This window comes from Lissotriton vulgaris, chromosome 4_1, assembly GCF_964263255.1.
Source record: "Lissotriton vulgaris chromosome 4_1, aLisVul1.2, whole genome shotgun sequence".
Classification (NCBI taxonomy): Eukaryota; Metazoa; Chordata; class Amphibia; order Caudata; family Salamandridae; genus Lissotriton; species Lissotriton vulgaris.
Window position 1 is genome coordinate 660,906,639 of NC_141691.1, and position 14,791 is coordinate 660,921,429.

The 14,791-nt window shown below is 49.3% G+C and overlaps 1 protein-coding gene across 2 annotated transcripts in view; it reads left to right on the forward strand.

The window, feature by feature from the left end:
- Nucleotides 1–14,111, forward strand: part of LOC147722395 (small nuclear ribonucleoprotein Sm D1-like) — a 45,041-nt gene extending 30,930 nt beyond the window's left edge. For both annotated transcript variants that reach the window (XM_086964919.1, XM_086964918.1), the window contains 2 exons: nucleotides 9,555–9,746; nucleotides 13,951–14,111. In XM_086964919.1, the coding sequence (XP_086821045.1) occupies nucleotides 9,555–9,746; nucleotides 13,951–14,027 (269 nt within the window). In that variant the 3' untranslated portion in view covers nucleotides 14,028–14,111. The remainder of the gene's footprint in view (nucleotides 1–9,554; nucleotides 9,747–13,950) is intronic.
- The last annotated feature ends 680 nt before the right edge of the window (nucleotides 14,112–14,791 follow it).

The window sequence follows — 14,791 nt, forward strand, 5'->3', positions numbered from 1 at the left end:
AGACGAGCTCGGCGACCTTTTCCAAGCTCCAGCGCGGTAAGCATTGTCTAGCTTGAAGCGCGCATCGAGCCGCTTCTTCGGACACACAGCACGCACGTGCAAAGAAGTTCAAAGGCGGGTCCGGAATTCCTTCCGACCCAGCGGCGCAGGCTAGCCCGCTGAAACCAGATCTAGGCCCTGGGGACAACATGGCGGAAGATCAGCCAGGAGACATGGCGGAAGTGTTGAAGAAGATCCGCGAGATATCGGCGGTACACGGCGACGAATGGCTCCAGCCCCATTTGGCCAAAGGGAAGGAGAATAGGCCAGACGGCCAGGCGGAGGAGGAAGCAGGCCCGTCAGCACCCAAGAAGCCTAAGACCTCGCCGAGGAAGAGGACGGCCAAGAGGAATCCCCCAAAGAAAGTGCGCCAGAAGCTCCCGCCGCTGAAGTCAGTCGACAGCAAGCAAAAGGATACGAACGACAGAACGGTTAATGGTGAGCATATTAGTACCATTGTGAAAGAATGCTTGAAATCGCTCGCTCCGTCGCTACTGAACAGCTCAGGGCAGGGGGCGGCGGGGCCCAGGGAACAACGCACCGACGAGTCAGGGGGCTTAACTTGGCATATGATGGATCCGGGGTGGGCCCGACAGTCAAGGGTGCAGGATCAGGTGGGCCTGTCCCCACAGGGGGATCAGGTTTCCCCATTACCCGGTTGGGGGTATAATACTGGGTCCGGGAGCCCGGGGTCGGGGGGGCTAGGCAGTGACCTGTACGCCAGACCATCCCCCGGTCCTGCCTCCTTGACGACGAAAGCCACGGGGCTCGCGTGCCTTATTCCTCTCGCAGTGAAAGAGAGGATATGGCGCAAGGAGTTCATCGATATATTCTCGCTCCTAGAAATACAGCTAGAGGGCCTCGACCTGACCACATGTGACAGGAGAGAGGACGAGAGAAGGGAGAGGCGAGGGGCTAGAAAGGAGCGGAACTTTGAGAATTGGCTAGACGCTTTTAGGGTCATGGCGTGTATCATAGTAGAGAGGTTCCCGCATTGCGCGGCTGACCTATGGCTGTATGAGGCTAACATACATTCTGCGCAGAGGCAATTCCCCGGGGATGCATGGTTGGAATACGATATGGGTTTTAGGTTAAAAATGCAGGGCACCCAGAGATGGAGTGGAACGAGGAGGACGTTTCAGGTTTTATTCATAAGATGCTCGCGGCCAAAGAAGTTAGAGCCTGGACGGGGAAATACGACCAGTCCTTTCGGAGCTCGTCCCACAAGGGGAAGAACAAAAGTCACCAGAAACATTTCCCTACGCGGTCCAACTCCCCCCCCCCCCCCCGCGACCAAGGCCATATGCTGGCGGTATGATGCGGGGGACTGTTCATGGGGCTCCTCGTGCAAATTCCAACATGCGTGCTCAAGCTGCGGAGGGAAGCACGCGGCAGCTACATGCAAAGGCTCCAAGCGGGAAGCAAAGAACGAAAAGAAGGAGAAACACAAGAAGCACTAGCCCGAAGGCCAGTGGGTGCATGACACTAGTGGACATTAAGCAGTGCCAGCTGGCTAGGTCCCCCATTAATACACAACAGCTGCGCAGTTTAGCAAACAGGTATCCAAACAAAACAGACGCAAAGACGCTGGTTGAGGGTTTTGAAGAAGGCTTCATTATCCCGTTTCAAGGCTCACTGCCATTAACAGGAGCGAAGAACTTACAGTCAGCCAGGCAGCATCCCCGGGCGGTGGGCGCGAAGATAGAAAAAGAGAGGAACTTGGGCAGAATCGAGGGCCCCCTCCCTCAAGAAGTGTGCGAAGGAATAGTCATCTCCCCACTAGGGGTGGTTCCGAAGAAAGAAAAGGGCCAATTCAGGCTGATACACCACTTGTCATACCCCGAGGGGGGGTCCGTGAACGATGGCATCAACCAGGAAGCATGCTCGGTGGGTTACGCGTCAGTGGATGACGCTATCGCGCTAGTCAAAGCGTCAGGGAAAGGGGCTCTCATGGCCAAGGCGGACATCGAATCTGCCTTTCGTTTATTACCGGTACATCCGACCAGCTTTCACCTGCTGGGCTTCCAATGGGAAGGGGACACGTACGTCGACAAAGCCATGCCCATGGGGTGTGCCATATCTTGTGCCTATTTTGAACAATTCGCCACTTTCCTGGAATGGGCCCTCCACGACAGACATCAAGGGGGCGGGAAGCTGCACTACCTGGACGACTTCCTGTTCACAGGGCCGGCGGGATCGCCGACGTGCGCCAGTACATTGGCGGCGTTCGAGGACCTGACCGAAACACTCGGAGTCCCCTTAGCAAAAGAGAAGACGACAGGCCCAACGACTAGACTGACGTTCTTGGGCATTGAGCTTGACTCCACGACGGGGACCGCCAGGCTCCCCCCGGAGAAGGTACAAGAGTTCAGGGAAGAAATAGCCAAACTAAGAGGCCGGCACAAAGCCACCCTCAGGGACATACAAGGGGTGATAGGCAGGCTGAACTTTGCGGCGAGGGTCATCCCGCCCGCCAGGGTCTTTTCCAGGCGCCTCACCGCGCTTACGGCTGGTGTTACCCACAAGCACCACCACATCCGACTGAGCACGGGTGTAAGGCAGGACCTACAAGTATGGGACGAATTCCTGCAGGATTTCAATGGTGTGCTGATTTGGAAAAAGGGTTGGGTATCAGCCGATCAGCTAGCACTATACACAGACTCAGCCGGGAGCCTGGGATTTGGGGCGGTCCTGGGGAACAAATGGTGTGCCAGCCAGTGGCCAGACAGGTGGCATGCGCAGGGGCTCACAAAAAACATCACGTTCCTCGAACTATTCCCGATAGTAGTGGCTCTGACGGTATGGAAAAAAGAGATAAGGAATCTAAAGCTGACTTTGTGGTCGGATAATTTGGGGGTAGTGCAGGCCATTAACAGAGGCGCAGCAAAATGCCCGGGCATGTTGAGGCTAATGCGAGAGTTGGTTAAATTGCAGCTCGAGGGGAACCTGGAGCTGAAGGCTCGGCACGTGCCGGGGACGGAGAACACGGTCGCCGATGCGCTATCCCGGTCCCAGATGACACGGTTCAAACAACTTCTACCCGGTGCGGACGAGGTGATGACCCCCTTTCCAACATACCTGTGGGACCTGGGGGGATTGACTTGTCCAGACTAATAGGGCACTCGCTCACCTCTGAGGCGCACAAGAGATACAAGAAATACGCGGCCACAGTAATGAGAATCGGGGGCATAGTGTCGCTGGTAGACAAATCAACGGTCCGCACAGCGGCTGAGAAATTCGTGCAATGGGCATTCGACGCCAAGAAAACAAGGTCTTGGGCACAGGCGCACCTGGCCGCCATTGCATACTTTGCCAGGCTCCACACAGGCGAGGACCCCACGGCAACGGTTTACCTGAAGGCAGCCCTGAAAGGCTGGCGAAAGCTTGAGGGGACCAAAAAGGACACCAGACGCCCCATTGATTACGACAAGCTGGGTCAGTTACTTAGCGCCCTAACCAGCATCATTGCAGACAGGTATGAACGGCTACTCTTCGGGGCCGCGTTCACCACGGCCTTCATTGGGGCTTTTCGGGTAAGCGAAATAGTAGCCCCCAACAGGTCAGGCCCGGCGCAGCGCTGCTTGCAGGCAAGGGACGTCAAGCCGATGGTAAAAACGGTGGAGCTCACGCTTAGACAATCCAAAACGGATAGGGCTCGAAAAGGGGCGACGATTCGTCTACATTGTATCCCGGAGGTGGGGCGCTGCGCAGTGTGCTGGCTGCTGCAATACATGGCGGTTCGGCCGGCGGGGGATGGCCCCCTCTTTGTGCACCGAGATGGAAGGAACTTGAGCAGGTTCCAGTTCACGGCCATAATGCGCCAAGGCCTCAGCAAGGTGGGGCTCCAGGCAACATCATTTGCCCCGCACTCCTTCAGGATCGGGGCGGCCACCTCGGCATCGCAGTATGGCATGCCAGAGGACAGGATCCAGGCCGTGGGCAGATGGCGGTCCAGGGCATACAAGTCTTACATACGGCCGCATCTCATATAAAAAAATAAAATAAAAAAAAAGGGTAGTAGGGGGGAGGGGGAGCAGCCGCCTTGGGATGCCGCACGGCAGGGTTTTATTGCCCCCCCTTTCCTCGTCCACACCCGGTGCGCAGAAAGCCACCTTAATGGAGCATTTTCTCTCGACAGGAGGACGCCCACAACTGGTATGGGTCGTGGGACACTCATTCGTGTCCAGAATGGAGTCCTGGTGGAGGCGAGTGGGGCACAACCAAAGCAGACCCAAGGCGACGTACATCCGCTGGATCGGACGGCCCGGCATGAAGTGGGAGCAGTTACTACCGACCCTGGACGGCCTCATGGCAGACTCAGCCTGGCTGCCAGATGTGCTGATCATACATCTAGGAGGGAACGACCTAACGCAGTTGGGCCGCAAAGCGGTGGGCCAAGCCATCCAGAGGGATATCGCCAAAGCGGCGGCGTGGCTGGGGACCACGACAGTGGTGTGGTCGGAGATGATCAGCAGGAGGCACTGGAGGGGTGCCGACTCAAATAAAGCGGTGGACAACGCAAGGCGCAAGCTAAATACCGCCATGCACAAGTTTTGCGCAACCAACGGCCTGGAATCAATCCGGCACGGCCTCATCCACCCAGGCCGCCCAGAGCTATATGGACAAGATGGGGTGCATCTGTCCGATAAAGGAATGGAGGTGTTCTGGGGCAACCTGTGGGGCGCAATGACGCTCGCGGGTTGTCGTTGAAAAGGAGCAAGAAAAAGGGGAAAGTAGGTAGCCACGAACCAAGGGGCAAAGGGGGGAGCCGCAGAAAGACGTGCGCCTCCCTGCGGCGTGGCGGAAATCCTACAATCGTTGGCTAACCAAACACACCGGTGGGCGGTGTGTAGGAGGAGGGCCACTCACTTTTCAATGCCGTACGGCAGGGTGACGCGGCCGCACAAAGGAGGGGAGGAAAAAACGGAGACGGCACTCGCGGCCCAGACCCGGCCGGACGGCAGGGCTCAAATGGTAGCGAGCTGGGGACCTAACTCCAGGCAAAGAAGCTCCCCTCCATGACACCCAAAAGGGGTGTGGCCAACCAACTACCGGAACACCAAGAAACTGATTAAGAACTGGTTGTACAAAAGTGCCATTTACGAACTGATGGGTGCACGAGAGACAGACACCTGTACCACGGGAAGGTGTCGTAAACTGTAATGTGATGTGCATGATTTATGGTTAAAGTTCGCAAATGAAGATTGTACAACCAGTATGTTATTAATATTGTTATTAATAAGCAATATTGTTATTAATAAATCTGCGGCCAACAATGACCATCAACAAGAACTGAGATTGTTGGCTGACATTATTTTGCTAGGATTGTCGTGGAGATGGGGGAGGAATGCAGATGCCGACCGGCAAGTAAGTATATACGGGGACCCACTGAGTAGGCACATGCGAGGGTTATTGCAGAGGCCGCCGCACCCACCCGCAGGGTGGGGGAGGCTCAAAGGCCGGCGCCATAACCCACGCTGTGCCAACAGGGGGATGGAACTGGTCCTGGGCGCCCGAAGCGGCCTGGACCAGCGGAAGCGGGGTGCGCACCAGCCACCCCGACAGGAAGTGACCTTGTGACTTTGGCGCCCATGGGGGGCGACCAATGGCCAACCTTGCTACCTTTGAACCCCCCAATCAAAGGGGTTTCACCTGAAGCCCATAGGGGGCTCAGGGGGGCGGAAACGGGGTGCGCACCAGCCACCCCGACAGGAAGTGACCTTGTGACCTCGGCGCCCATGGGGGGCGACCAATGGCTAACCTTGCTACCTTTGAACCCCCCAATCAATGGGGGTCTCACCTGGAGCCCATAGGGGGCTCAAGGGGATTTAAGCACCGCCGCTCCCCAGCCAGAATCACAACGTCTTCGAAGGAGCTGGGAGAGCGGCGCGACAACGACATCGTTTGAAGCCCACCCACCCACACCTAAGGAACAGCAGAGTCGCAGTGCTGGACAGTGGGGAAAGCGTTGGCGGAAATCCTACAATCGTTGGCTAACCAAACACACCGGTGGGCGGTGTGTAGGAGGAGGGCCACTCACTTTTCAATGCCGTACGGCAGGGTGACGTGGCCGCACAAAGGAGAGGAGGAAAAAACGGAGACGGCACTCGCGGCCCAGACCCGGCCGGACGGCAGGGCTCAAATGGTAGCGAGCTGGGGACCTAACTCCAGGCAAAGAAGCTCCCCTCCATGACACCCAAAAGGGGTGTGGCGAACCAACTACCGGAACACCAAGAAACTGATTAAGAACTGGTTGTACAAAAGTGCCATTTACGAACTGATGGGTGCACGAGAGACAGACAACTGTACCACGGGAAGGTGTCGTAAACTGTAATGTGATGTGCATGATTTATGGTTAAAGTTCGCAAATGAAGATTGTACAACCAGTATGTTATTAATATTGTTATTAATAAGCAATATTGTTATTAATAAATCTGCGGCCAACAATGACCATCAACAAGAACTGAGATTGTTGGCTGACATTATTTTGCTAGGATTGTCGTGGAGATGGGGGAGGAATGCAGATGCCGACCGGCAAGTAAGTATATACGGGGACCCACTGAGTAGGCACATGCGAGGGTTATTGAATGTGCACCACAGCAAGTAACCCTCCTTAGACGTAAACAGCAAACAATTAGCACCTTTCTGAGGCAGCAGCAAGAGTGAGCTCTGGCTTGGCACATAAAGCTTGCAGCAAACTGCTGTGTGCGATGCAGCCCCCCTCCCCCCTGCGCAAGGTCCCGCGGTGACTCAATTGTTCCTGAGCTGAAAGTGGCTGGAGGCACACAGCAGAGCCTTCCAGGGCTGCTTAGCAGGGGCCTCTGCCCCCTTCGAGTCATTTTCTCCGCGATTCTGTCAGGACCTCTGGGAAGCCCCGTCCCTTTCAGACTGGGGGGCGTGTTTTTTACTGTTTACATCCTTTGATGTTTTTAGGTCTTCGCCAGCTCGACTGCGCATTTGCACAGTCTTTCGTAGGTGGAGATTTAAAAAAATCAAAGAATGTAAGAAACCAAGTCAAAAACCCGCCCACCCAGTCTGAAAAGGACGGGGCTTAGATAGAAAAAAGAACGTCACTAGGACCTCTTCTCCAATGACTTGCCACCGTTTAGGAGGCCAGCAAACTAAGACTAACAAGTGTTCGAGCCTTTGAGCATTACATGTTTGCACGTCCCTGTTAAGTAGACCACACTGTCCAAAACTAATGGGATTGTGACAATCTCTATTTCTTACACGGCGAGGCATGCCCCTGAACTATAGGTGTACAAAGTACAGCCTATAAGTGTCATAAAACATGAAATTACATAAGCAATAGTCCAATACACACCTACAGTTTTCTAAATCTGGGATATGCTACTCTAACATTGAAACACTATATTAAGAATGACTTGCTCGATATTATTGTTGTTATGACAAACACCCCAGCCTTGCTAAAACTATATACCCCTCAAAGTTTTCCACAACTGCGTTAAGGGGATGCTTGAGGCCATGTACCACGTTGTGTTGGAATATCCGGTAATTATAAAATGCGAGTTAAATAAATTATTACGTTCATTTTTACACGATGACGTAGTAAGGGACGCCAAGGGGTTTCTTAGCAACCTTAAACTGGCTTCACGCAGGAATATGTAATGCGTAATTCGATCAGTTGCTTAGCTACGAAGGGACGCCAACGTGCAGTTGCGTCCTCGAGACGAATTACGGGCTTTAATTGGCTGAGTCTGAAGAAGCACTTCCTTCGTTTTTCGAACGCGGGAGGAGAGGCGTTTTTGTTAGATCTCGCTGGCTGACTCGGAGCAAGAGACTACGGTTACAAGAATAGGTGAGATCACCTCTGTGTGTAACGATGTTATTAAGCCCGTCTAGAATGGACATAATAGCATGTGCACGACGCGCTCAGTTTTCTTACAGAACGCCTGATTAATACGGCGGCTGGAGCCTCTGTGAGTGCTACATCGGATTAAAGCCGTATGCGTTGAAATGCAGTGTGGGAACCACTGACTTTGATTACTGGGTGAGTGTATACCCATTATGGTATAGAATAACTCCTTTTAATACATATGTAATTTCGTGCTGATCACGCGCACTTTTCCTTACAGACCATCTGATTAACACGACGTTGTTGAGCTAGAGGAATAATATAATTACTCCAAGCCCCACGTGGTTCCTCACTCCTTTGGAAATTTCTGTGGGCACTAGGTGTGTCAACTTAGGGGTGAGTTCTACCTTTCTGTATTTGGAACTAGTTACAATTGATTAGGGACTATTTGACTTGACTCCATTGGTCATGGATTAATGTTCATTAAATGCTCGCTTAATTCAACAGATTAAAATCCAATGCGGACGAAATAACCTCTTTAACGTTAACCCTGGGTCCAACTCACGAAAGCCCATCGGTGAGTGTATGAATAATGCATGTCACTCACCCTTCTTTGTCTCACCACACTCTTACAAATCCATTCTGATAAGCAACTTATTTGACCTACAGGCACTTTACCACAGCCCCTTGTCCTGAAGAAGACCCGCTTTAGACACACAACTAAGGCGTCCATAGGGTCGGAACGTCGACGGAACTGCTATCACTGGATCAGTACAGAATATCCGGTATCATGATATCCATCTGAAGTGGATTACTGGGATAATTTTAACTAAATATAGAAACTGGCCAGAAGACTTTTTGCTTCTTCCTCCCCCCCCCCCCTTTCCTTCACTCATTTGTATATAAACACGTTTGAATGTCACTATTTCACTTTATGTCACATTATAATCACTTAATTTTTTGTTTATTGCGCTGCTTTTCGAAAAATATTTATGAACTGTGAATAAGTCCTGATTAAAAAAAGTATGATGTGTATAAAAGGGTTATTTATGAATGAAAAAACTAATACATAAATTAAAAACGGATGAATACCCTGAACCTCTTTGATTTTGATTTTGAATTTGTATGGTGAGCAAGCTCTTAGGTTGGAGCTCTGTCTTAAGTAATTAGAAGACTATAATTTGCACCTGACAAAGAATTTAGTTCATGTATTGAAGAGATGAAGTGGCATACCTGACAGAACCACTGTTTATATTAAATTGTATTGCCCAGGTTCTGAGGGATACTGGGTCACCCCATGGTGATTTATACCACGAGGATCAGGGTCCTGGCTGAAATGCCTATCCATGTCCTTACCGAACCATAACACAGACAACCTAGGATGGTCCAGCTCTGTTCAGTTGTGTAGAAGTACTTTTGTAAAGCAGTTAACCACCACATGTAACTGGCAAGACAATGTCTATAGTGTGTTAACTGGTGGTGTTAATCCATTTCAGTGGCCCATACTTTTCAAAGTCTTTTTGAATGTGTCAAGTCTTTTTTGATACTTTCATGGCTTCATCTTTTACCTTGGGTTTACTTACCCCCCCCCCCCCCCCCCTTCCCTGCAGTGTCAGTTCAGCCAATACATTTGATGTCTGTAAACTTTTTATTTACCTTACTTCTTACCATGTTAACGTCTCCTCTTCCTATTCTTTAGGTGTGGATGTGAGTATGAATACACATCTTAAAGCTGTGAAAATGACCTTGAAGAACAGAGAGCCTGTACAATTGGAAACATTAAGTATTCGGGGCAATAACATTCGATACTTCATTCTGCCGGACAGTCTCCCTCTTGATACACTACTGGTTGATGTTGAACCGAAAGTTAAATCCAAGAAAAGAGAAGCAGGTGAGTTTCTGTAAAATGTGCAACTATAAACGTGAATGATATTCTTGTAATTTTCAGTGATGCAAAGTTGCTATTTGTTAGCAAAAAGGCACTGCAAGTGTATGTTCCTTTGTAGACTACTAAAAAAAAAAAATCAGGCAGGGGTCAAAAATCCACATTTTTTAAACTGAGTTCATGGAATCAGTTATAGGAGAAAATGGATAACTTTTATTTTTATTATATAGAAGGCATTCACAGCAGAATGTAATGTGCTAATAGATTGGAGATGTAGTTAATGCAGGTGATTTGGCACTTCCAGCAACAAAAGGTTATGGGGGCATGAGGCCACTTCACAGAAAGGGATTCATGCTAAAATTAACAATTGAATGCACTTATACCAGTGGGTTGCATATATGGGGGGGGGGGGGGGGGGGGGGGAAGAGACCAGGGAATTTGAAGACTGGCCATTGAGAGAAGGATAAACTTAATAGAAATGCACCTGTAGAGTATAGTAAATCAAAGAGGGTAAGCAGTATGCATGAATAGGAATTTAACCAACAAGTATTCCACTGGGTGTACTAAGATTGGGGCACACCAGAAAACTGACAATACCAAGACTTTGCATCCAGGTACAAACATCCCTCTCCGTGTAAAATGCTCGGTCGATGGAATTAATGGACTGTGTCTTTGTGTGATAACTTTGCCTTCCTGGTACATCTTACCTCCGTTAAAAATTAGCTAGACACTTGGATCTGGGGAGTGATCAGCTGTTAGCTAGAGAAGGCTTGATATCCTTAGAATTTCAAGAGAAATGTTATCTGGTCCTGAATGAGCTGCTTTAATTCTTGGAAAGAAAACCGTAATCGTACCAGCTGCCAAATGAGGTTAGGAACCATTATGTATATGCTTTGTGACTTTGTGATCCGTAAAGAATTCTTGTTAAAAATATCGGAACAACTGGATAGATTCACAGACTTGGCACATGGAGGTGATTCTGGTGTCACCCTAATATGTAAATATATATTCCTGCCAAGAATTGCTGTGTAATTTTAAGCCCAGTGGTGGAGTCAATCCACGTCCTCGAGGCATCCAAATCGGTTATAGGTGGGAGCCCCATTCCACCCTCCATAATTATCTTGCCAGTGATTGAATTGCCCACCCTGCACAAAATTACGTTCTGGGATCGTGTTCCAGTTTTTATTTGCCACCGTGTGGGGGTGGGAACGTGGTGGATTAAAGTAGGTAAGTGACCTGGTTGCTATAGGTGAGTAGACACCATGGCCTCTCCATGAGTGGATAAAATGTGCAGTGTTAGGATCTTCAAACGAGACAATTACACAGTCACCTGAGATTGATTTGTGCGTGGTCCCTATCCAGGGAACCCGTCGCACCATAAGGATTATACTTCTGAGGTGATTAAGCAATGGCCTGTTCACATTGAGCCAATGGATGACCTTGTTTTTTAATGACCCAAAGTCCTCCTGCTGATGGTGTGGGATTTCTGGTACCCCCGTGAGGATTGTTACATAGGGTCTAACATCAGGGGGGAGATCGACATAACCCCTATAGTGATTTTTAATAAATCTATCTCTCTGTGGGATAGCTTTGTAGGTGTCGCGATTTTTAGGCCTCGGGCTGCCTGCACTTCGGGAGCTGGCACAGGAGGTGCCGGGAGCTGATTTGCACATCCAGATGCATTATTATTACTCATGGTGCTTGCAGGGGCCTTTTGCCGGGGTTTAGGGACGGGTTTTATCACCGGAGAGGATGGTATAGTGACAGCAGCTGCTATTGGAGTATGACTCGCAGCTGGTATACTGGTTGGTTTATTACCAGATAGGGTCAGGGTGGCCAGATTTAAAATACTTTTTTCCGTCTCGAGAAGCTGAGTTTCTATTCGAGACAGTCTGACTTCCAGTGGGGTAAGGAGTTTTTTCAGCGTTTCCCACACAATCGTTAGAAAATCCACATCCTTTCCTTGGATCATGCAGAGTGGTGCCCCACCATTCTCACTTTCAATTACCAAATTCTCGTGCTCCCCCCTCGACCTCAGTGAACTAGATTCTAGTGCTAAAGGGCAATTATTATCTGCAGATAGGGGAGGGAGGGGTGGGTGGGCTATAACCTGGGAAAGTAACTGTGTCTTCGCTACCTTAGCCTTTTTCCTGGAATATGCAGTTGTGGTCTTACGCTTCCGCTTATGATTGGAACCCTTGGTCTGGGTTGGGGGGATACTCGCACTCATAACTTTACAGTCAGCAGTTGGTATTGTCGGTAATACAGGCCTCTTTCCCTCCCGCCCTGTCTGGCCCTGTCTGAAGGTGTATTAAGAGTGGGGGTTGCTTGGCATAGAGATCCTGCATTTACTACCGGGGCTATAGGGGGTGAGGCTGGTGGGTAATGGATCAGTGCCTGTGTTAGGATCGATGCTGGTCCTGGAGTGCGACCCGGTGTTTTAGCATGAGCAAAATGCCCAAGCGAGGATTTCTTAGCGATAGCCAGTTCATGGGAAAGCCTTCTGGCAGCAGCGAGTTCGATGGAAACCCTTTTCTGCATCTTGCTGATCTCCAAGTCTATAGCCGTGTTTGTTCTATGGAGAAAATCATCAAGAGTGCCATTTTTCAATTTCCCCTTTGCTGCTCTACTTTTATACTCTCGTGCAGACATTGTATCGTGTAGTTACCTGGAAAGAATGACGGATGGTAGAGTTCCAACAGCACGATCAATGGGTACCAAGGGGAATAGCCAGGACCGGACTCTGCTGTACTCGAAAGGCCTCAAACGGCCCGCTCTTTGCCCGGTCTTCGCCCCGAGCTCCGTCCCGCGTTGCGGTGATGTCAGTATTATACGTGAAGTCGGTGGGCGTGGCCGGCGGGGGAAGAGGCACCAGCTGGGCTTACTGTGGAATGCTGGTCCTCGCAGTCCCCCGGTCGGTGCACCTCGCACTGGGACTCGCCTCTACCCTTCTACCCACGTGACTCAAGCTGGGAGCGATGTCGGGTCCTGCCGATTGCAGGACGTGCTCACACCAGCGAGTCAGGTACAGTGGGGAGGCTGTGTGTAGAAAGCAACAATCTGTGAGCGGCGGGGAAGGTAATCCTTCGGCAAGCAGGAAACACGATGAGCGGCACCCAGTAATTTTAAGCAACAGTTACATTTTAGATTACATTTCCTATATAATTTGCCAAAAATTAACATTTATGCTGATTGTGCTAGTATATAGCAAACACAGAGATGGACAGAGCCTTGAAACTTTTCTGACAATCACCCTCAGTCACAGATCTGGGTTGAATCCAGTGCTTCGCCACCCTACCCCTGTTCAGACCCAGCCATATGCAAATCAGTCTTCTCCCTGTTCTTCATGGTAGCAGTCCAGCCCGAAATGGCAAGCCAGGTCTTCCATAGACTGGAAACGAGCAATCTCGGACCGGTTGTGATGATGATGGATTAATCCCAGATCTGTGACTAGGGGTGAGTGTCTGAAACGTTTCAGCACTCCATCCACCCTCTCCTTGTGTTTGCTTAGTTTATCCTTAGTTTGCAGTGTATGACCAGACGTGAGTTTCTTGCTCACTTTCCCAGTGGATTCAAGCTAGTCTGGCTGATGGGTGACACCTCAAAACTGGTCCTAGGGTGCTTATTTCCGGTCCAGGAAAGACCTGGCTTGGCAGTTGGGCTTTTACCATGAGGAACCGGTACAAAACTGATTTGCATAAGGTTGGTCAGAACTGGGGTGGAAAAGTAAGCTAAACGATGATGGATTACATCCAGATCTCTGGGTGAGTTTCTAAGGGCCCTTACTCCAGTTCTTCCAGTTATCCATGGGAGTTAATATAAACTTTTGATCGGTAGGTCACGCAGTAGTAAATGGTTGTGGTGAAAGTAGACACTTATTACAGATCCATTGCCCTCTACTACCACCACCCTGCTTTGTCTTGATCCCCTGCCTCTCTCAACAATAAACGTTGTTTGAACAAAATGCACCACTAAAGGACTTGTGCTTTAGAACTGCCATCTGGTATGTTTAGTGTGTGGCTGAACCACTGATAAACTTTAGTATATTCAATGCACACAGTAGATCAAATCTATACATGTCTGCTTTCTAATTTTAAAATATATTATCCATTTGGTATCCGTTAAATATGACCTTATTTACTTTTGATTATGTAAATATTCATGTTTTGACATCGGTCTGAAACATAATTGCCACCTTTTTGTTTCACAGTTGCTGGGAGGGGCAGAGGCCGAGGTCGTGGAAGAGGACGTGGCCGCGGAAGAGGCAGAGGAGGACCCAGACGATAATTTTTCACAAGTTACAAATGTCCAAAAATTGAATGTTTTGTACAGGTTTTGTTTTTTAATAAATGGGTATATGCCCACAACTTGCCTCTTGTTGCGGTCCACCGTTTAATGTATCCATTAAGTTTTCTTTCTCCAAGACATGGCCCTTTTTGAGTACACTCATTTTGCCACTTAAGACAAAACTATGACTTCACTGTAGCTCAATACTTGCCGTCTAGCTATTCACCAATAGTTATCTTGAATATGTTATGTTTCACTACATGACGAACCTTATTTATATATACATTCCTATTTGAGGATTATATTTTGAAGTTGGAACTGAAAGTATGGTCCCTGTCGCCATTTATTAGTCCCCTTGTTCGGACTGTTTCCATTATGTAGACGTGGAAAAAAAATTGTTATTCCACAAAGTTTGACATGTATTGTCGACCGGCAATGCTCAACTGAAATAAAGGCAAATTTGATAGATTTGTTGGGTGAATAGTGCCTATTGATTTCCAGTTAGTATTTGATTTGTCAACATTTTTTACTTTAGATAGTCACATTTAGCCAAAGCACACATGTTTTTTTGCTTGAGCGATGTTTGAGTATTTTGTTCATATTGCATAAGTCTGTCAAGGAGTAATCTTGTGTGGTTAATCCAAACTCAATCAGTTACTACACCAGCCAGCTCCCCGTCCTACACCGACCTGCAAGACGAACTGAACAGACTCCTGTGTGAATTCTTTTATGGAAAGCATATTGGTGAAAATCTATCTTGATTT